Genomic DNA, 22,421 nt, shown 5'->3' with positions numbered 1-22,421 from the left:
AGTTGCATAAAAAATGTCATTTGTTAGTGTAAATGTGACTTGTTTTCTAGTGCCATCTGGTGTTTTGTTGAGGCACTATTACTTTTAAAAGAACACAAATAGTAACCAGGAAATCTTTAAATGCCTTTTTAAAGACGTTCACAAAATTTAGTGAGTAAGCATATCCTTAATTGTAATGAATAATATAGTGGGATATTAAATATTAGTCTAAATCAAAGGAGAATTTCTGGAAAAGACTCTGATCCAGAAGCAATTTTATCTAACACACACACACACACACACACACACACACACACAAACACATGCAAAAGCACATTCCCTTTTTGCAGGCATGGGTATATTCTGTTGCTCCTCAAATTTCTTTAAAGGCTCACAAATCCTGTTCTAATAACTGACATTTGACATGTATTAAATCAGTTACACACTGCATACTTTTAACGTTCAATGAATTTGTTAACGCACAGCTTTTTAAGAAGTCACGTTTGACTCCTTTCTCTCATACCCCATATCCTAACCATTAGCAAATCCTACAGACCTCACATGGGAATATATGCAGAATCTAACCACTGCTCGCCACATCTACCCCACATTCTAAGCCCAGGTGTCACCATCTCATGCCCGGACCACTGCAAGCATCTTCTAAGTGGCCTCCCTGCTTCCAATTTTGCATCCCTACATCCAGAATGAGCCTTTTGAAACATAAAGCAGATCATATCAATCTTCTTCTCAGAATCTCCCAATGGCTTCCCATCTCACTTGAGATCATATTCAAAGCCCTTCTTCAAAGCTTTATGTGATTTGGACCCTATAACCCCTCTGATCTCACCCCCTCCTCTCTCTCTCCCTTCATATTCCTCACCTGCCACACTAGCCTCCCCACTAATCCTCACACGTGCTAAGCACACCTCCCCGAGGGACTATGAATATGTTTTTCATATTCATATTCCACCCTTGGAACTCACTTCTCCCAGGTGGCTGCAGAGCTCACGCCCTTGCATCTTGCATCTCCAAATGTCACTGTCCGAGAGGCCCACCAACAGAGCAACACCCCAGCCCACTGTCATTCTCTGTACTCTTTTCCCGTTTTATATTCCTTTTCATACTTATCACTGCATATTATATTCTATTTTTTTTAAATTATATACTTCCCTACATACACATACACTAAAATATAAGTTATAAGTACCACGAGAACTGAGACTTTGTTTTTATTGAATGTTTTAGACCCAGTGCCTAAAACAGGGCCTGGCACATAGCAGGTACTCAATATGTTCTGAATAAATGGATGAATAAAAATAACTGTTTGAACTGGACATTTCATAAGCCATTTTTGTGTTGCATTACTTTGTGACTCACAATCCCATTCTGTGGCTGTGGAATATGGAATGTGTGGGAAAAGATGACATCCAGTGGGGAGAAACTGATATAGCAATTTTAGCTAAAACAGATGTAAATAAACTGATTCAATTTAAGAAGCTGGCATCTCCAAAGAGGGCCTGTTTTGGAATTAGCCCTATTCCAAACCTATGACTCTATCAAAATATACTAAACCTGATTCCCTAAAAGAAAAGGATCATATAATTATTAATTCTAAGTAAAAATAATATCTTCCCCCTCTCATCCGTGGTTCTTTGATAAAGAACTTGAGGGAGGTAACGCAGTAGAAAATTAGACAACCTAATGGTTCATCCTGAGACAAATTTACAATTACTATTTTAAAAAATCTCCATTTCTATTATTATGAAATTAATGTCTGGATATTAAAACATTCAATTTTTTCACCACATATTCCAGAAATGGAATATTTCCCCTTCCCTCTGCCCTTCCAGTTAACAGCACTGGATGAATCTATCTGAGTAAAAAACAGATGGAATTCCCAAAGCTGACAATTTGCTCAAATAGGATTTTCAGTAAATCTGGGGTAACATTGATTCATTATGTCTTTTAATCCTAAGACTCCTCTTGGATGTCACAATCAATAAAAGACTTCAGTTGCCAACATCCCTCGGTTGGTACTGATATAGGTATTAATATAAGTTCTACATGATGGAGTGAGAAGCCGATCAGGTGAAGCTGCTGCGGATTCTCTCCACAGGTTCCGTGAAGAAATAGCCAAGGGAGCCCACCTCCCAGGCCACTGGAAAGATCGCTTTAGGCTCAGAACCCCGGGAGGGTAAAGCTGTGCAAAGGGTACCAGAGGGAACCAGGCAGTGCAGAGGGACACACAGCCCCAGGGAGGAAACGGAGCCCTGCAGAGTGAGCAGCCTGAGGTCACAGGAACGCTGTGCACGGCGTCTGGAGCAGGGTTTGTCCCTGTTTACGTCGGCAACAAGTGACCTCCACAACCCACCCTCCCGTCTCTATCTCTGCAAGAAGGTGCTGGAGTGAGCCTCCCAGAAGCCAACCAGAGTGTGAAGTGGAAAGGCTCTGCTCTGCACAGGCACTTGCATGGGCTGGGCATGGCGCCCCACTGCATGAAGAAACCAATCCTGACTCTGCCATGGTCTGGCCCCTGACTTTCTCTCCAACTGCCCTCCACACACTCTCAGATTGTTAGGGGTGCTCCAGCTTCTCAGGCCTTCGCTCCCGCCTCAGGACCTTTGCACAGGCTGTTCTCTGCTTGGAGTGCTCTTAGCCACGTCTTCCCACAGCGGCCTTGAGCACATCATTAACCGCCTCAGAGACCTTCTGAGAGTGAGAACCCGATGCGTGAGGGCTGTAAACCACTGGGAAGGACTTCGGTTTTACCCTGCGGAAGATGTGAAGAGGCTGGAGGCATGTGAGCAACATGATACGACTTAGGTTTGAAAACGGTCACTGTGGCTACTGAACTGAGAAAGATTATAGAGACAAAGCAAGGCCAGTTAGGAGGCAAGTGAAATAATCAGGCAAGAGATGGTGGCAGCTGGGACCCAGGTGGTAGACGGGGGAAGGTGGCAGGAAGTAGCTGGATTCGGGATCCATTAGGAAGAGAGGACAGGGTTTGCTGATGGAATGACAGGGAGGCAGGAAAGAGAAGATGTGCAGGAGGAGTGTATCTTCAGGGGAAGGTCAGGAGTTCCGTTTTATACTTTTTAAGTTTGTTGTGATTATTTGATACCCAACTGAGGGCACCAGGTAGCCATCAGGTAGACAGCTGGACATACCTGTCTAGAGTTCAGGGAAGAGGCCCAGCCTGCAGTTAAAGCAGTAGTCTTTGGCATAAAGACATATTTAAAGCCATGAGATTTGATGGGATCATCAAGGGAGTGTGTGTAGATGGAGAAACGCTCTGAGGACTGATCCTGGAGCCTCCAATGCTTGATGGTCAGGGCGAAAAGGAGCAACCACCCCAAGAGGCTGGGAAAAAGCAAACAGTAGAGATAGGAGGAAAGTCAGAAGACCGTGGCATCTTGCAGGCCAAGGGAAGGAAGTGTTCCGGAGGACAGGAAGTGATCAGTTCTATCAAAAGCTGCTGATACCCTCCTCTCTGCTTTGTCTTTTCTCCTTAGTACTCATCACTACCCAACAGAGTAAGTCATGAATATAGTGGAAGATGGGGGAGGTAAGGCAGCATGGAGAGCTTGTGTGAGTAGATGATCAGGTGAAATCCCAGTCATCTATATATAAAAGCCAGCCAATGGTTTCCAATATGGAGGAGAAAATTGTGGAATTCAGAAGTTATTTAGAAATGCGTAGGTGTAAACAACTTAAATGTCCATTGACAGATATATGGATGAAGATGTACTACATATGTACAATGGAGTAGTACATATATACAATGGAATACTACTCAGCCATACAAAAGAGTGAAATAATGCCATTTGCAGCAACATGGATGCACCTAGAGATTATCATACTAAGTGAAGTCAGAAAGAGAAAGACCAATACCATATGATAGCACTTAAATGTGGAATCTAAAATATGACCCAAATGAACCTATCTATGAAACAGAAACAGACTTATGGACATAAAGAACAGACTTGTGGTTGCCAAGGGAAAGGGGGGTGGGGGAGGGATGAATTGGTAGGTTGGGGTTAGCAGATTTAAGCTATTATATATGGAATGAATAAACAACAAAGTCCTACTGTAGAGCACAGAGAACTATATTCAATATCCTATGATAAACCATAATGGAAAAGAATATTTAAAAAAACAATATATATAAATGTATAACTGAATCACTTTGCTGTACAGCAGAAATTAACACAACATTGTAAATCAACTGTATTTCAATTAAAACAAAAGAAATGCATAGGGAAGTACTAGAAGAAACAACTAAAAATGTTGGGATGGGACTCATGGATAGGGAGTAGTAGGGTAGAAGAATATTATTTTTCTTTATAAGTCACACTTTAAAAATTAGACCTGTATATCACTTTAATATAAAATTAAAAACAACTAGTCAGAAAAAAAAAAATGCATGAGCTAAATGCTTGGTTCCCAGCCTAAGGGCTATAAAACAATGGCCACAGGCCAGTAACTCCATATACTCAAGTAGTATTTACATACTGAGTAAGTAAGATCTTGGACCTTACTCGAACTGTATCTTTTAAGTGTAAACACTTCTTTTATCACCACAAATTAAAGCCATTCCTGAAACTCCAATAATGTTTAATCATTGACGATTTTATCATTCAATTGACTCTAAAAGTATAAACACTATTCTATGATCATCCATATAATATTTATAAATTTAACTATAAATTTAATAACTCCTCACTCTAATGACCTCTGTGAGAGTTGAATTAAAATTCTACACCATTGTTAAATTTATTAGAATGCCTCTGTAATAAGTTCTCAGAAGGCAGAGATGACGTTTTCTATATGGATGTAACTGTTTGCATGCCTTTCTTTCCCACAATTCAGAGTTCCTTGAAAAAAGAACACGTTCTAATAATCTTTGGATCTCTCTACCTTGGATCTCTCTACTTAGCACCTTTGTCAACAAAGGTGACAATAATAATTAACATTTCCTAAGTGCTTTCCCTGTGCTAGACACTGCTTTAAGAACTTTACATATATTTTCACTTAATTACTATTGTGGAAACAGTTCCTGGAAGTTGGTACTATTATTATTATTCCCATATCACGGAAGAGGAAACTGTGGCACAGAGGCTAAGTAATTCTCAAGATGCATGTACAGTGAATGACAAAACCAGGATTAGAAGCCAATCTCTCTCCAGAGCCTTAGCTTTTAGTGTTTATGGAGAATATTAATGTCTGTTGATAAAATCATTGAAATAATAAACTCACTGGCAATTTATTTTAACTAGTGATATAAAATAAAATCATGTTATTCATGGATAGTATTGATACAGTAACTCTTCCCTATGTATACGTGAAACGTTGATTTGATAATCTCACCTTTTTCTTTTTTCTCTGGATCATCTGTTTTCTTATTTGTTTCTGAAAAGACAAAGCAAAATAAGTACTGTGAGAGTCATGATTCAATATCTCAAATTACAGGACTATCTTTCAATGAATTCAAATAAATATCGTTTAAGAACAATATTTCTGGGATTAAGAGATACACACTCCTGTATATAAAACAGATAAACAACAAGAACCTACTATACAGCACAGGGAATTATATTCAATATCTTGTAATAACCTACAATGGAAAAGAATCTGAAAAATTATATATATATATGACTGAAGCACTTTGTTGTACACCTGAAACTAACATGACATTGTAAATTAATTACACTTCAATTTTAAAAAACAGAAAAATATTTCTGGGCAAACAATTCAATTTTCCTAAATCCTGAATTCTTTACACATGCAATTTGCTATAAAATATTAAGAATCTGAATAACTTATAAAAGTCGCCGAGCAGTAAGTAGGCATTGGGCACCAGGCTGAATGTTCCTGGTCTATAAGGGGTGGAGGGTCATCTCCACCAACAGTAAGTGCCCCTGTGGGTGCAAACTGGGTCAGGAGAAGCCCTCCTCAAGGCCTGTCCAATATTTTTATTGTCTCCTAAAGCCATATACTACTTTATAATAGGCACTGTGTGCTTTCAAGGAATGCAGCATGCCACCCTACTGAGAACACTAGCCTCACTCCTAAAGGACTTCATACATCCACAGGTGACCCACTGGGGATGCCCACACTGAGCCCAGGTGTGCTACAGCTCACCTGCTGAGGAGAGGCTGTATCAGCCTCTCACTAAGTTCATCACAGCTAGTGTCTCTCCACCAACGGATGGGGCTGCCGAGCACAGCGAAACCCACCAAGAACCCGGACAGGCCAAAGAACACCCACCACAGACAGGGAACAACAGCACATGACCTGACTGTGTAAACAAGCTCATTTCTGCATTTATAACCTCCTATCTGGCCTTTTGTTTAGTACAGATTAGGATCTAGTTAATTTTCAAGGTAGACCAGTTAATTTCTGTCCCAGTAGGTACTTATCTAGTCTTTGAGAATTCCTAGGAATGATGTGTATGCGTGAGTTCCAGTGGGGATGGGGCAGAGTTTGGGAGACTGATTAAAAAAATCATAGATTCCAGGGACTTCCCTGGCGGCGCAGCGGTTAAGAATCCGCCTGCCAATGCAGGGGACACGGGTTCGAGCCCTTGTCCGGGAAGATCCCACATGCCGCGGAGAAACTAAGCCCGTGCGCCACAACTACCGAGCCTGCACTCTAGAGCCCGCAAGCCACAACTACTGAGCCCGCGTGCCACAACTACTGAAGCCCGTGCGCCTAGAGTCCGTGTTCCACAACACGAGAAGCCACCGCAATGACAAGCCCGCGCACCGCAACGAAGAGTAGCCCCCGCTCGCCGCAACTAGAGAAAGCCCATGCGCAGCAACAAAGACCCAACGCAGCCCAAAATAAATTAATTAATTTTTTAAAAGTCATAGATTCCATCCTTTCCCCAGAGTAGATGTGAGAGGGTGCGGGTGCCGTGCAGGGTGCGTTCAGGGTTGCAGTCACGATCATTGGATTTTTTCATCCCCAGTTTCCCACATTCATTCATATAAACCATTTCATTTTTTGGAGGCGACAAGTAAATCTGAGGCAGGCTCCTGATGCAAGGGGGATTTTTATCCATCGAGTGTCTTTCTCCTTTGAGACCCCAGGCGAGAGGAAGCAAACTGACTAAAAGTGTGCCAGCTTGGTGCCAAGCACAAGGCACGTCTCTTGTCTCCCGACACCCTCTGCAGAAGGTCTTATCTCCTTCTTCGTGGAGAGAAGGAAGCGGAAGCTGAGAAAGTAGAGGGCCCAAGTCATCAAGGTCAGCGGTGCACACAATCGCAAAACACGCTCTTTCTCCTGTGCCAGCCTCTACTTTTGTTGCAAGGGAAACGAAGGGAAAGAGAAGTGCAGGTCTTGACTTTTGCAAAGAGTGGGTTTTATAACAATGGCTGTATACACACTAGCCAGTGCTTCAGGAGGTATGAGGATATAAAATAAAAAGACTTCTAGATCACTACTGAACTTTCTAGAATTTCTGATCTTATTAATATATACCCTCCTTATCAGTACAGGCAGTACATCAGTTAGTAAGCTGCACTCTTGTAGGCATCAGGGATACAGGATAGAAGAAAAGCATCAAAAATCTCGATCTCCAAGGAGCTCTCTCTCTGCGGTACCAGCAATGCCTCCAGGAGGGCTGGGAGTCTCCACACCTTCCAGTAATCTGTTACCTGACACATGGCTAGTGTAATTTTAAAAATCAAGCATAAAATGCAAGTTTCTAAGTTGACTAGAGAAGACGGGTAGGTGCTGGTCATGAAGAAAAGTTTAGGGCTCTCCACAAATCTTCCTGCCCCTGGGGGGAAACCAAGGAAGGAGGAGCGGATTGAACTGGTCACCTTTTAAATAGGTGTGGGAGGGCCCTGGCCAGGTGCGCTCCCAGGAATCAGGGCCACCGTGTTTGTATCTCCTGCAATGCAATACCTAGGGCGGGCGAGAGGCTGCCCTAAGAAGGCCTAGCCCAATCATTCCGGCCCCGGGGCGAAAGCTGTGGGTTGTGTCCTCTTCTGCCCTACCTCACATCAGCATGCTGAGATCCGAGACTCGTGTTTGGGTGTGGAAAATACACAGAGCAGGGAATTTTAGCTTCTCGGGTTTTCAGTGCTTAAATTTAGCTTAGGTAAAGTTTTCTAAGAGATCCAGCTTGCCTCACTAGCATTCTGCACAGTAGAATAAAGCGTAACTTTGCTTTACTTTACTCTTTGTACATAGGCTTCCCTGGGAGATCTCAAATGGCCCTCGATGTGCCAAAAAGGAAAATGATTTATTAAAATTTAACTGTCTGCCAGGCATTGTTCTAAACACTTAATGCAGATGATCCCATTTAACTCGATCAGCTCTGAAAGGCAATATTAATTCTGTAGATCAGGCAACTAGCTTAGAGAGGCTAAGGAATCTTGCCAATTAAGACCGATTCAGAAGGCCACACTCTACAACAATACTACGTTAGTCATGCTCTGTATATTCCAACAGTGGGCAGTCCATACATAAAAGGGAACTCTACACTCAGTCCAACCCAGAAAATTACAAAAGTACAACCTCACCGGTAACTCGAATTTAGTGTTTAAATACATACACGAAAAGAAAACGATGTTACACGTTCTCTAACTGTACTAACGTTACTTTTTCTTTTGACAGTCCAGAATCATTTTTAAAATCAACATGAAATTAATGAATAAAATGCTGAAAATCAAACATTGTTCAAATATATGGGACAGCACGGCACAAATCTTCATGGAACAAAAACATTATGATGTTCCTTTGCTGACAATCCACGACTGCAGAGCACTCAGTCTCAAAAATCTACAAAGTGAGTCAACGTGTCAGAATTTGAAGCTGTTATTAAAGACAATCAGTGTGGCAGATATAACGGATCACTGAACTACTGCCTACAGCACACGTGGATGTGATGAGGTAACTGAAGATAATCGAGAAAAGCTGCATTTAGACTTTCTTTTTAAAACTATACCACATATGAAGATTTCAAACTTACAAAACATTGTGTTGAATACAAGGTCATTTTCATTTTTATGAAAGAAAACGATGTGGACTTTGATATAATTTAATGAGCATTTCTGGTATACCCACTATATATCAGATACTGTGCTAAAAAATGGGGATAGGAAAATAAATGACTCATTCTTTGTTCTTGAATAGCCCACAGTAGAGTAAGAGAGACAAAATGATTGCACCATGTGGCAGAGCCCAGCTAGTCGCTCTCCTATGTCCAAGTGGACTACTTCCCCAGGCCACTGCATCTAGACGGTGCACATGGCCAGTCTCACCAGCAGAATGCTGACACAAAAGTGATGTCCGCCACTTCCAGGCCAGGCCCTACGTCTCCTGTGGCATCCTCCACACTCTCTTTGTTCATCAGTTAGCACAGAGCAGGGGATCTGCAGCCAAAGCCAAAAGGAAAAAAGGAATGGTGGACAGGTGGTTTTATGGGTCAGAGCCCACACCTCCCACCCAGAAAGAGAACCCTTTGCTGGGATAAACCACTGTCCTTCGGGGGCTGTCTGTTAAGTTACTAGACCCTGACCAATAGACAGTATAATGTAAATGTAGTTTTCAAAATGAAAGCACAGCACAGGGAGCTCTAGGAACATGAGAATGAGGCCCCTAAGTGATGGTGAGGGGGGAAGGGAGGGAGGGAATTCCTAGAGGAGAGGCAACTGGAGACTCATCCCAAAAGATAAGCAGGATTTACCTGGGGTGGGGGAAAATGTGACAGAATACTACATTGCATGTACCAATTTAAAGGGTACAGTGGAATAGAGAAGGTACTGGACCGGTAAGCAAAGTGGGTTTTCACCTAAAAGCAATGTAGAGCCATTCAAATACTCCCAGCAATACTCCAGACATGATCAGATCTGCAGCTGTAAAGTCCTCAATGGAGAACAGTCTGGAAGAGTTGGGAGCTAGAAAAGGCAGAAAGGCCAGTTAACTGGTCTGCTGCAGTTCCCCATGGTAGGAATGAGAAACGCAAGGTTTGGCGCAGAAAAGAGGAAGCAGATCAAAGAGCGCGTGGAAGCATCAAAGGAACTTTCTGACCAACTAGACAAGTGGTAGAATATGGAGGATGAGAGGTCATCAAGGAATGAAGGATTTCCAGGTTTCTGGATTAGATAACCAGGTGAATGGTGGCACCAGAAATGGAGAAACAGGCTACAGGAGAATGGGGATGAGCAGATGTACAGAGAACAGGCTGGGCTCGAACTGTATATGGGACATCAAGGAGGTGAAGTCCACGGGCTGGTGGATATTGAGTTCTAGCAAGTTCAAGGCTAGAGGTGTGTGCTTGAGGGTAGCTGAAGCCATGGAATGGATGAGATCCGATTGAAAGGCCAGAACCCTGAGGCGCCAGCACACAAGGAAACAGTACTGGGGGCACAGTCATGTGCTGGGAAAGGTGATAATGGAGAGACTACAGCACAATGATTCCTTCTAAAGAGGTGTCCTCAGCTCCAACTGATGGTTGCCATGTGGGAGAGTAAAGCGCAGTGTTCTCAGAGCTTCTGATTCCTTTTTCCCTTCTCCCGGGTCTTCAGGTACCGCTGCAGTGCCTGCTGCGTGAGCTCCCGGACGCGCATCTGGCCCTCCTTGCAGGGCACCACGGTGCCGGTCCTGCCGAGGCGCACGGTCACTTTCATCCCGGCCCCCGGCGACCGGGCTGGGCTGGGCCGAACAGCTGTCTGGGCCGGCGGGCGTGGGCGGACACAGAGACCCCGGGGCGCCCCTCCGGGCCGGGGGCTCGCAGCAGAGCCCCTTGGCCCTGGGCAGGCGGGAATCGGAGAGGAGGCGGCAGCGGGGAGGGCGACCCCCCAGGTGGCGGGGGGCCGGGGACGCCGCGGTTTAGGGCCCCGGCCCTGGCCCTGGCGGTGGCGGTGGCGGTGGCGCGCGGGGCCGCAGTTGGGAGGAAACTTTTGCGCCGGATCCCAACTCCTCCGCTGTGCGCCTCGCTCTGGGCTCCCGCCTACTTTTTCTTTTTCAACACTATTTAACATTATAAGAAAAATCTTACTTAAAAGAACAGGATCTTAATCTTTTAAAAACTGTCATACAACCATTAAAAAAAAATCACTTTTGCATATTCAATTATTCTGAACTCAATCATATTCCAGCTACTGCGCTAAATCTGCCTACCGGCCAGTTCTTGTTGGCAAAGCTAATCTCCATCCAGGCCTGTGTGTCCTCCCGAGTTCCTTGTCACACTGGCATCTGTTCACCCCGCAAGACCCAGACCTGGGGCTCCGCTTCTCCCTGACCCAGTCTTCACTAAGTCACGTGGTCCCCTTCCTCTCTCTCCAATAGCGCTTCCCCAGGTCAGGTCCTATCACAACATCACCTGGACTATTACTCCTTAGTTACCTAACTGCCCTCCACCAGCTTGTGGCCGCCCTCCAATGGCTTCCGCCTTCCACCTGGTGCCCACCTGAGCACTCTAGACTCTAGGCCATGAATGACCTCAGCCAGCAGGCATTTCAGCCTCTCTGACCCTCAGTCTCCTTGTCTGCGAGCAGGGTAGTAACTAACACCCACGTGCTGGGAAAACTCGACTCCTTAACTCAGCACTTAGCAGAGTAAGTGCAGTCAGGAAAAGTGGTCTGCTTAGCCTGAAAGTCTTTTTCTAAGAGTTTCTTCTGGGCATACTGGAAGAGAAAACAACACTTTCTAGAACCCCAGAAGCTTCGTCCCTATGTGTCTAGTTCTCCTTTTCTGCCCACAGAATGAAGATCAGAAGAGAACCTTCTGTGCCCTATGCTGCCCTTCCAGCTGCTCCTTGGTCCTCTCAACCAGGCTGAAGTTAATATCCCCACCGTGTGATGGTCAACAGAGGATCAGAGGGTACAGGGGAGGGGAGTGGCCGCACCAGGGAATTATCAGAACTTCTAGGTGCCGGACAAAAACCTACACAGGATGGATGCAGGGGCTATTTCATTTTCATTCTGCTCCCCCAAATGTAGCATAATAGTAAATGTTAAACAAAATAAATAAACATTACCTACTAGAAATAGGTTAAGAAAGAGGTTAAAGGTACGCCTTTATGATTTTAGTCATCAAAAATGCTATAATATTCTAAAATACTAGCAAGTATAAAATGAACCAATTTTGTTATGTAACACAACAAAAAATAATACACTTCAAAATAAGGACAATGTAGAGAAGAATTCTGCATTTTATTGCACTCAAATAACATTCAACAGAAGGTGATTACATTATTTTTAGAAAATCCATTGATGCTGCCCAGCTTGGCATCTATCTGTAAAGACAAGGCTCATTCATTGAGATATTTGGAATTAGAAAGTATTTGAAGTTGACCACAGCATAATGAATCTTCAATGTCCAGAGTTCTAGAGATGATTATATACAAAAACCCAGCAAAATTTATTCTACGCATTTATCAGTTCTATGTCACTCCTAAGTTTCCCTAAAAAAATACCGCTTTATAAAAAGTAGTCTTCTATAATTCACAATACGGAGTAAGAGCTTTAGGAGATTCTGAGTAGCAACTCTGTATTACCCGGATCACAGCTTTAGAAAATTATTGCTTCTTTACTAGCATATTACTTTGGGTTTCACTACACTGCAGTTCAGCGTAACTTACGACATTGTGCCGATGGCCTCTAATGAGAAAAATATAACATCTCTTTGATTTTGACCCTAAAAGCAGAAAAAAATGCCACTTTATCTTAAAACAATGTGAACATGATCAAGAGCTCCCCGGACACACAAATGAAACCACTTCTTAGAGGTTTGTTCTTTTTTTTATAGCTCAGGGTCCTTTCAAAATGAGGGTGTAGCTACCTTTTTTTTCTCTAACAAATGAGTATTTTCATCACGGCGGCTATTTCTGAGCCACAAATTACTCACACTAAAAATAGAAGAAATGCTTCAGCGTGGAAAGGAAAGGGCTCAAACATCGTCAAACAGCAGCGGGCCTCTGGCTTGTGAGCACTTTTCACACACCCTACATCACCCAGCCAGAGGCCCTGTGGACTTTGATACACGGAGCAGGCTTCGGCGTTGTACGGGCGTTACTTAACCAGCCAAAGGCAGAACAACCTTTACGTTATGCACCAGTAATTGATAAGAGACTTTCTAAAATTTACACAGATACTCACGGGGCTACAGCTATTCTACAATCACTCCGAGGTGTGGAAAAGCATTTTTGCATGATATAACAGGCCATTCCTTTCCCCTGCGTCCTAACAATAACGTTCCCCCCTTATTTTGAAAAATAAATTAACCATGATAATTTAAACTTTTATTGAAATTTAACATTTTTCTAATTAACAAGCTAAAAGCTACAGGAATCTCAAATGTTGAGTTTTACCCTGAATACTCGAAGCTAATGTAGCAATTTTTTATAAAGGTATTGCTGCAGATATATACAACGCAAATCTTCACAGCTAATAATGACCCCATCAGTGTCTTTAAGACACTCTTAGTGGTTTTAAATCATGTTTCACACAGTGTATACAAGTCAGCCCAACACAGTTAGTGTTAATTACGGATAAGAGATATTAAAACCCTGCCATGACAACTGCTGCTACATCATCAATACGATTATTAACTATTGTCTGAAAAACACATAAATGCAGGTAAGACTAAAAGCTGTGTCACAAAAGGAAAAAGAAAAGAAATCCAATGGATCCACTAAGGCTATCAGAAAAGGACATGCAGGAATGTAACATCACATGTGATTTTTGTTTCTAAAAGAAAATACACTAAAATGCCAGTGGACTATGGTTCATTCAAAACATCTTTAGTGTTCATTCCCAAAGATCTTGGTCTGCTCAGAAATTACTTCACAAGATCTATCCCGGCCATCTTTTGCAGCGTATGGGTAAACTGGTCCTCCTGTGGTGGTAGGGGCAGCCTTTCTGAAGCTTTACGTATCTGCAAAGATAAGGGGAATCTAAATTAAAGGACCAGCTAGACATAGACTGTGAAACTGCTTCATTTCTACTCTACTTTTAAAAAACCCAGCAACAGAAGTAAATGCTTTTTTTTTTTTTTGTATTGTTGTTGTTTTTAACAGCAACAGGGTAACACAATGATTCACTACCTAGAGTAGTCCCTGGGGGCCCTACTACTATGAAAGTAGTTCCTACTGCTTTCATTGCAAAGCTAATGAAAATTAGAGGTTCTCTAGAGCATCTGAGAATTACAACTGAATTTAAAAATGTCAGTCTTTTGAGAAATACAAGCATTAAATTTCTCCCATCAATGTTTTCACTGTATTAAAAAGAAATGCAATAGAGGGGGGGAAAATCTAGTATGGCATTTGAAACACAAATATAGGAAGGATTTTCAAGGGGCAAGAGGATACTGAAGTTGCAGTTAAAATATATTACTTTAATAATCTTATAACAATTTTAATGTTATTGAAGATATAAGTGGTTGGTAAAAAAAGTATACACTATTTTAAAAGAAGTAAAATTCATTCCTGTCCAACTTTCAACAAATATTTTCTTATTCCGAACTCTAGTGTCTGATTTATTTTACTACCACAGCACTGGATCTATGTTACAATTAGAGTAAAAAAGGCGTTTGTGCACATAAAGGCCCAGTCAAATTCCGATATAATTTCTAAAGCTGGATTGTGATCCTTCCTTCCTCCCTCCCTCCCTTCCTTCCTGCCCTATGTATCTGTCTACATGTGTGCATACGTGTGTGTGTGTAACCAGAAATTATTATGTAAGCAGAATTATTTGGTGCTAATGAGAAGTAACTGGAAATTATATGTATACTTTTGTACATCCAACAGAAATGAATGTTTGTCTACCAAAAGACATGTATAAGAATATTCACAGCTGCTTTCTTCATAACAGCCCCAAACTAGAAATAGTCCCTGCAGCCATAAACATAGAATGGAATTTTTAAATGGAATATTACAGTAAATAGCAGTGATAAAACCAATAACTATAAATATCAAAGTGGATGAAACTCACAGTCATAATGATGAGCAACAGAAACCAGTCACAAGAAAAGTGTATATATATGTGTGTGTGTTTACTTGCGGTTCTATTCAATCAAATTCAAAGACGGGCAGATCAATCTATGATGACACAGGTCAGAACAGTAGTTACCATTTGTGGGCGCGTTACTGGGGGAGGGGAGAGGGAGAGACCTCCAGGGGCTGGAAGAACTCTGCGTAGTGGGTACAAGAATGTATCACACGTACAAGTCCATCAAACTGTACCCTCAACATGTGAGCACCTCCCGGTGTGTAAATTACACCTCAACAGAAAGAGTTTTTAAAAGATGGGTTTGACCTTAGGTTCTCTTAGAATTTAACCGTTAGCTGGATTGTGAGGAATAAGCATTTCTGTAACCTGTGCAATCAAAAATCCTGGAGACCATGGGAACTTATTCAAAGAATAACAAGGCAAATAACGTAAAAGCTCAGTTACAATTCTGAATGACTCAAATTATGCCCCTACGTATTTGAAGAAGTCTCCACTCAGAAGTAGTCCACCAAGTTGCAAACCCAGCGTCTCCAAATTCAGGCCAGTGGCCTCTGCTACCCTCTGTTCCTCCCGCCTTCTGTATCTCCATTAAGGTTCCATCATTCATCCATTCAAGCCAGAAGCACAGGAATCAAGCTCGACGCTTCCCCCTCAACCAGCCCCTCTCCCACCAAATTACCTCCACCGCCAGGGTCCGTGAAATCCGTCCCTGCTCTGCATCCCTGCCACCAGTTCCAGGTCCCACCACTTCTGCTTAGATGAACACATCTGCCCCCTGACTGGTCTCCACCTCCTCACAGGACCCCCTCTGTTCAAATCTGGATCTGATCACACGACTCCCCGGCTTGGAATTTTTCTGCTGCTTCCCTGCACTTTCAGGCCCACGTTCAAATTCGCAAACATCGTTTACGGGATCGTCCGAGAAGCGCCGCCTGCCCGTCCACACTGTCTACTTACACCTGTACCTGGCACACCACCTTGGTCTTTGTGCTGCAAGCACTTGCCGTGCCCACCCCCGACGTGCCAGCTCCTTCACTTCCAGCAGCTCCTCAAGGCTCCGCTCCAGCACGACCACACGTGGGAGGCCTTGCCTCACGCTTACACTCCGGGCCCCAAAGTCGGCTTAGTTCCCCCTCCTCTGGGTGCTGCCCTGTGTACCACTCTGAGAAGTTAATGACGCCCTATTGGTTGCTATCCCCAGCTGTACACCCACAGGATGAGATTATCACAGCGATGAGTATGTTACTATGAACTTTAATACGCAATATTAAGACTGTCTAACCTAGTCGTAGAAAGATCGGGGAAGGCAAAGTCATCATCAGTTAGATTCCGAGGGCCAGGAAAAACCGATACCCAGCATTTTGCAGAGGGCCTCAGTTTGCGTTTTCCACTGGGTAAGGCATTTTAAAGATTGAAAGGTAGTAAGGAAATGGGTCCCGCGATTGTTTCCTCAGTTCCTGCATCACATAATTCAACACTGTTGCAAAAGCAGTCACCTTATTGTACAAAATAGAGACCGATTTATGAATATTATTCTTTTGTAAAATTGAATAATTTAAAAAATGTAATATAAAGTAAGACTAAGAATAGGAAATAAGCAAACCCAGTGCAATCATTACAAATAATTATTGCTGACTCTCCGCCTCACATCCTCTTTGGTAAAGGTCAAACTACAGCCGTGCAGTGCATCACTCAAATTTTTATGATACCAGAATGTAAGACAAATGCATTACAACTGACAGGTTACAACTCCTTGATCAGGTCTCTCTGAATTTAGCTTCTCTTGATCCACCTCAGAGATCAGGCTAATTAATTACTAAACAATAAGAGCCACGGCCACCATTTACTGGGAGCTCATTATGTGTCAGGAAATATGCATATGAATCAAATCTTCATTTTCATTTACTTCAGCTGTTAAACATCTCATCAAAAAAGGCACCTTATTCCAGCCCCCCAACCACTTAGTATTTTGTATTTATGTTCCAAGGAAATTCTTGGACTGCATTTATAAAACACCAAAGTAGAAGCACAGAACTTTTTGGTCAGAAAATATTATTACGTTTCATACCTTCATTCAAGTCAGGTAAATATTAAAAAATATCAACTATAACTAGAAAAAAGTCAGTGTTGCAGAAACTTGTTATTTTTAGGAATACTTATAAAACAATTTTCTTGAGAGGAATGGACAGTAATCAAAATGCAAATTCAGTAACCTGCCCTGCATCCTCAGGTTAGAAACAAGGCACTCTGTGAAGAATTGCTCAACAACAAAGAGGAAATTACAGAAGCAGGGCAGAAACATCAACCTTCCTTGCTCTGTGCATCTTTCCTAAACACAAAATATATTCATATGCCCAGTAGTCATCTTGTAAAAGATCAATTTCTCCATGGATTTCTTTTCTCACTCATATCACAATACCAACTATGCAGCTCCTTCAGTATTCGTATATATTTTAAATGTACAACACACCACAACTACCAAAATCTACAACATCCCAACTGTTAAATAAGCAAATATGAGCTGTGGTGTAACTAAAAACACTCTGATTAGAAAAGGTTGTTTTCCTCTTGAAATTTAGTATTTCACTAAATTTTGGAAGGCACAATTATTTCTACCAAAATCAGTAATACGAACGTACATCGTTGCTACAGAATTCACATTAAGCATCATGTGAAAAACGTGAGTAAAAACTGAACCAATAAAGGACACCGGAAGAAAACAAATGGAAATAAAACAGAGAGACAAGAAGAAATACAAAAATCCTCTCCTAATGAAACATTTTTTTCCCAGTTTGAAAGCAAGAGGTTTCTATGTTAATTTCTGATTGCAGGTATGGTTAATGTCATCTCTGAAACGCATCTGAAAGCACAGGCCTTGGTTGAACTCACTGATGATGAGTTTAAACTCACTGATGATGAAAGGGACATACGGGGGAAGGGAGGAAAGAGCAGAGGGACGGGTGTAACACAGTGGGCTGGCAGGAAGGACTGCCTGGGTCACGCAGGGCACAAGGGTGCTCTCAGGAAGATGGGGTGGGGGGGAGGAGGGCCAATGTCACTAATTTAAACACTATTAAACTTTTATCTGAAGGCAAGTCTGATTCCACATCCTCCATCAGATAGCCTGTCAATCAGAACAAAAGGAAAAAAAAAAAAGCCTAACTTCCACTACTAGCACCATCTATAATGGAAGCCTACCAAACTTCCACTACTAGCACCATCTATAATGGCAACAATCATACAGTACTGTGATCATGAGTACTCCTCAAAGTCTAGCTCAACAAATATGTACTAGACTCAGTCTGATGTCTATTTCCCATTACTTTGGCTCAACTGACGAAAACACGGAACAGTTTCTTTTTAAATTTAGGTATAATTAATCCTCCTCTCTCAGGAATTCTACTCTTCATAGAATTATTCCAACTAGTGTATCAGCAGCATCTTTTAAACAAAAAAGGAAAAAGCAATACATCTGACAAAATGCCATACCTGGTGGTACTTCTCGCTGTTCCTCCGCACGGGGCACGTGCACCTCTAAAATAAATAAATCATAAATCATAAATCATAAAACACTGCATTACAGATTGCTGACCAGTATTTAAAATACAGACCACTGATCTTTAAGTTACAGTGATCATTTTTACAGACTTTTTTGGGTGTTCAATTGCAATTATCATAAAACATTAGGTTTTTCCACCATCCCAACACAGAAAAATTAGCTATAACTTCGTAAAATGTTGTATATTTCTCAACTGTCCTGAACTACAGGCTTTAAAACATTATCTGCCTAACTGACTGACCTCAAAACTCAGTCTGGCAAAGGAGATATGAACTAAAACCTAAGTTTTCACCACAATTTTGCATCAGACTTGATAAGAAAGCTGAAGAAAGACATTTAAAGCATCTCGTTTCTTGTTAATGACAAAAAGTCAAATTGAAACCGAATCTTAAAAATATATCACTATCTTCAATAAACTTGTTTTTGAAAAATAATACTCAGGGTTAACATATTCTAAAACTAGCCAGAAATGTGGATATGAATGTTAACATCTAGTCTTTTTCCTTGGCTACTTCAACCTACTTACAACTAAAGAAACTGTAAGCCTCACCACTCAACAGTATAATGATATATTGACCTGATTCACTCTATAAAATTACATCACGTTTACATCTTCATCCCAACCAACCCCTGTAACATTACCGTAATCGAGAGGTAAGACTGTAGCTGCTTTCCGTTTGCTCAAGATTTTTAACAGGCTTTGGTCAAAAGGAGGAATTTTTATTAGCATTTTCTAAAACTCAAAATATTTATGCAGCTATTTTAATCAATCTTCTTCTTGCATTACTTTGCTTCTAATTTTAAGAATGATACATGCTCAAAACAGTTGGAAATATTTTAGATAAAAGTAAAAAGGAAACAGAAAACTATCACACATATTCTCCTTGACCCCTGTTAAGCTTCTGGAAGAGTTCCTTCTAGTGGCAGCAAAATGAATGTTCACTAGCTTTTGGTGTTGTGACTGGTTTGTTCATGGTTTGCCTATTTATTTGGTTCTTAATAATCTAGAGACATGTTAGAACTTTACCAACTTGACCAATATTTTTCTCAGAATTTCTTTTACTTTTGTCATTTTAGGTATATTTGAAAAACTTGTATGCATCGTCAAGTATTAACCACATCCGTTGTTATTTTCATCCCTGATGTTATATTAAGAGAGGCATTATTACTGTGATAAATTTTCATCCAAATTTGTTCTGAGAAAAATGTACATTTAACAAACTTATCTGAAATGTATTTTGGTAATGATATAACAAGATTTTTTAAAAGAAATAATTCGTTATATTAGCACAACCTGAAAGTTCTGCCTATTGATAGAGCCTACTGTGTCTTACTCCAGGACTTTGTAAACCCACTTCAGTATGGCTCTGACCCCCATCAATTTACTCAAATACCTTTTGCTGAGATCACCGACATTCTCCACATTGCCAAATGCGATCGATAACTTTGCAAGTCCTGAAATTCCTATGGCAGTAGCGCAGAACATACTCCTCCTTCCTTCTGCTCTTTCCCATCCTTCCCTGCTGGTTTTCTCACTGGCTATGCATGCTCCCTCAAACCTCACAATGTTGGGATTCCTTAGAGCTCAGTCCTGGAACTGCTGGTCTACTCCCTCTGCACTCACCTCCAAAATGATCTATTTCCATGGAATTGGCACCATCTCCATGGGGGTGGCTCCCAAGCATTCATATCCATCTCAGATCTCACCCATCTAGCTCAGATTGGCATATCCAACTCCCTACTTGACGCCTCCACCTGGGTATCTCACATAATTCCTGAACATAAAATACCTAATATGGAATCTTTGATTTTCTTCCCTAAACCAGGAAAGAAAATCATTTCTTCTCAGTAAACAGCCCTAACATCCAACAGTTATTCAAATCAAACCAAAGGCCCCTTTATTCCTCTTTACTTCACCACCATCAGGAAGTTCCATCAGTTGTAATTCTAAAATACATTTCAACTTCAAAACTTTCCCCTCCATTTCTACTTCATGGTCTTCCTCCAGGCCACCATGATCCCTTCTCTGGATTAGGACTCAATAATTTCCTAACAGGGTGGTCCCTGCTTCCCTTCCCGCTCCATCCAATCCATTCTCTAAGAGTACAAGTAATCTTTCAAAACATAAATTAGATTATGTCATATCTCACAAGTATTTCCATAGATTCTCACTGTACTCAGAAAAAAATCCAAATTCCTTACTAGGTCCTCCAAGGCCCCAAATGATCTGTCCCATCTCTTTACTGCTTAAGCCAATTCAAATTCAGTTTTCTGTTACCTGCAGCAGAAAGTAACCTTACTGACACAGAAGGGTTTAAGCACAGGACTGACATAGCCAGATGTGTACTTCTGAAGAGCTCATCCTAGTGACACTGTGAAAGATGGATTTGAAGGCGACAAGCGTGGAGTTAAGAAGACTAGCTAGCAGGCTACAGCCATTGTCCAGGAAGTTGATGAGGGGCTGAATTAGATTACCAGAGCTTCAGAGGAAAGAATAAATTTGAGAAATGTTTAAGTAGACTATTCAACAGGACTTGGGATTAGCTATAGAGAGAGGGGGAGAGGAGACAACACCCACATTTCTGGTTTGGGACCCCGAGGACTTATTGATGCAACCAGCCAAGATGGGGGAAGACAAGGGAAGAGAAGTTTGGTGGGCGAGCGACGATGACAAGTCTCCTCTCGCTGTGCACTCAAGTGCCGCAGGAACATAGAAGCTGCGGGTTGGGCCAGAGGCACACAATCCAGAGCCCCACTGCCCAGCAGAAGGAATTCCCTGAGCAGCCTCTGTTACGCCCTCTACTGGCTGATCAAAAGGCTTAGGAAAAAACTGTATTTTTTTTTTCTGTTCATCACTAATGATTTTTTTTAACATTTTTATTGGAGTATAATTTCTTTACAATGGTGTGTTAGTTCCTGCTTTAAAACAAAGTGAATCATCTATATATATACATATATCCCCATACCCCCTCCCTCTTGTGTCTCCCTCCCACCCTCCCTATCCCACCCCTCTAGGCGGTCACAAATCACCGAGCTGAACTCCCAGTGCTATGCGGCTGCTTGCCACTAGCTATCTATTTTACATTTGGCAGTGTATATATGTCCATGCCACTCTTTGTCTCAGCTTACCCTTCCCCCTCCCCATGTCCTCAAGTCCATTCTCTATGTCTGTGTCTGTATTCCTGTCCTGCCCCTAGGTTCTTCAGAACCTTTTTTTTTTTAGATTCCATAAATATGTGTTAGCATACGGTATTTGTTTTGCTCTTTCTCACTTACTTCACTCCGTATGACAGACTCTAGGTCCATCCACCTCACTACAAATAACTCAATTTCGTTTCTTTTTATGGCTGAGTAATATTCCATAGTATTTATGTGCCACATCTTCTTTATCCATTCATCTGTCTATGGACACTTAGGTTGCTTCCATGTCCTGGCTATGGTAAACAGAGCTGCAGTGAACATTGTGGTACGTGACTCTTTTTGAATTATGGTTTTCTCAGGGTATATGTCCGGTAGTGGGATTGCTGGGTCGTATGGTAGTTCTACTTAGTTTTTTAAGGAACCTCCATACTGTTCTCCATAGTGGCTGTATCAATTTACATTCCCACCAACAGTGCAAGAGGGATCCCTTTCCTCCACACCGTCTCCAGCATTTATTGTTTGTAGATTTTTTTTTTTTTTTGCGGTATGCGGGCCTCTCACTGTTGTGGCCTCTCTCGTTGCGGAGCACAGGCTCCAGATGCGCAGGCTCAGCGGCCATGGCTCACGGGCCCAGCCACTCCACGGCATGTGGGATCTTCCCGGACCAGGGCACGAACCCGTGTCCCCTGCATCAGCAGGCGTACTCTCAACCACTGCGCCACCAGGGAAGCCCTATTGTTTGTAGATTTTTTTGATGATGGCCATTCTGACTGGTGTGA

General features: G+C 42.0%; 1 protein-coding gene across 9 annotated transcripts in view; it reads right to left on the bottom strand.

Annotated features, from left to right (window-relative positions):
• Window positions 1-22,421, bottom strand: part of LOC111185601 (aspartyl/asparaginyl beta-hydroxylase) — a 243,461-nt gene that overhangs the window by 127,867 nt on the left and 93,173 nt on the right. For all 9 annotated transcript variants that reach the window (XM_022595311.2, XM_089899111.1, XM_089899107.1 and 6 more), the window contains 2 exons: window positions 18,432-18,476; window positions 5,347-5,388 (listed from right to left, as the gene is read on the bottom strand). In XM_022595311.2, the coding sequence (XP_022451019.2) occupies window positions 5,347-5,388; window positions 18,432-18,476 (87 nt within the window). The remainder of the gene's footprint in view (window positions 1-5,346; window positions 5,389-18,431; window positions 18,477-22,421) is intronic.

The sequence above is a fragment of the Delphinapterus leucas genome, chromosome 17, assembly GCF_059928025.1.
Source record: "Delphinapterus leucas isolate spDelLeu-1000000601 "Yukka" chromosome 17, BTC_Dleu_Yukka2, whole genome shotgun sequence".
Lineage (NCBI taxonomy): Eukaryota > Metazoa > Chordata > Mammalia > Artiodactyla > Monodontidae > Delphinapterus > Delphinapterus leucas.
Note: the sequence above shows the minus strand (reverse complement) of the source record. Positions and strands in the feature narration are given on the sequence as shown.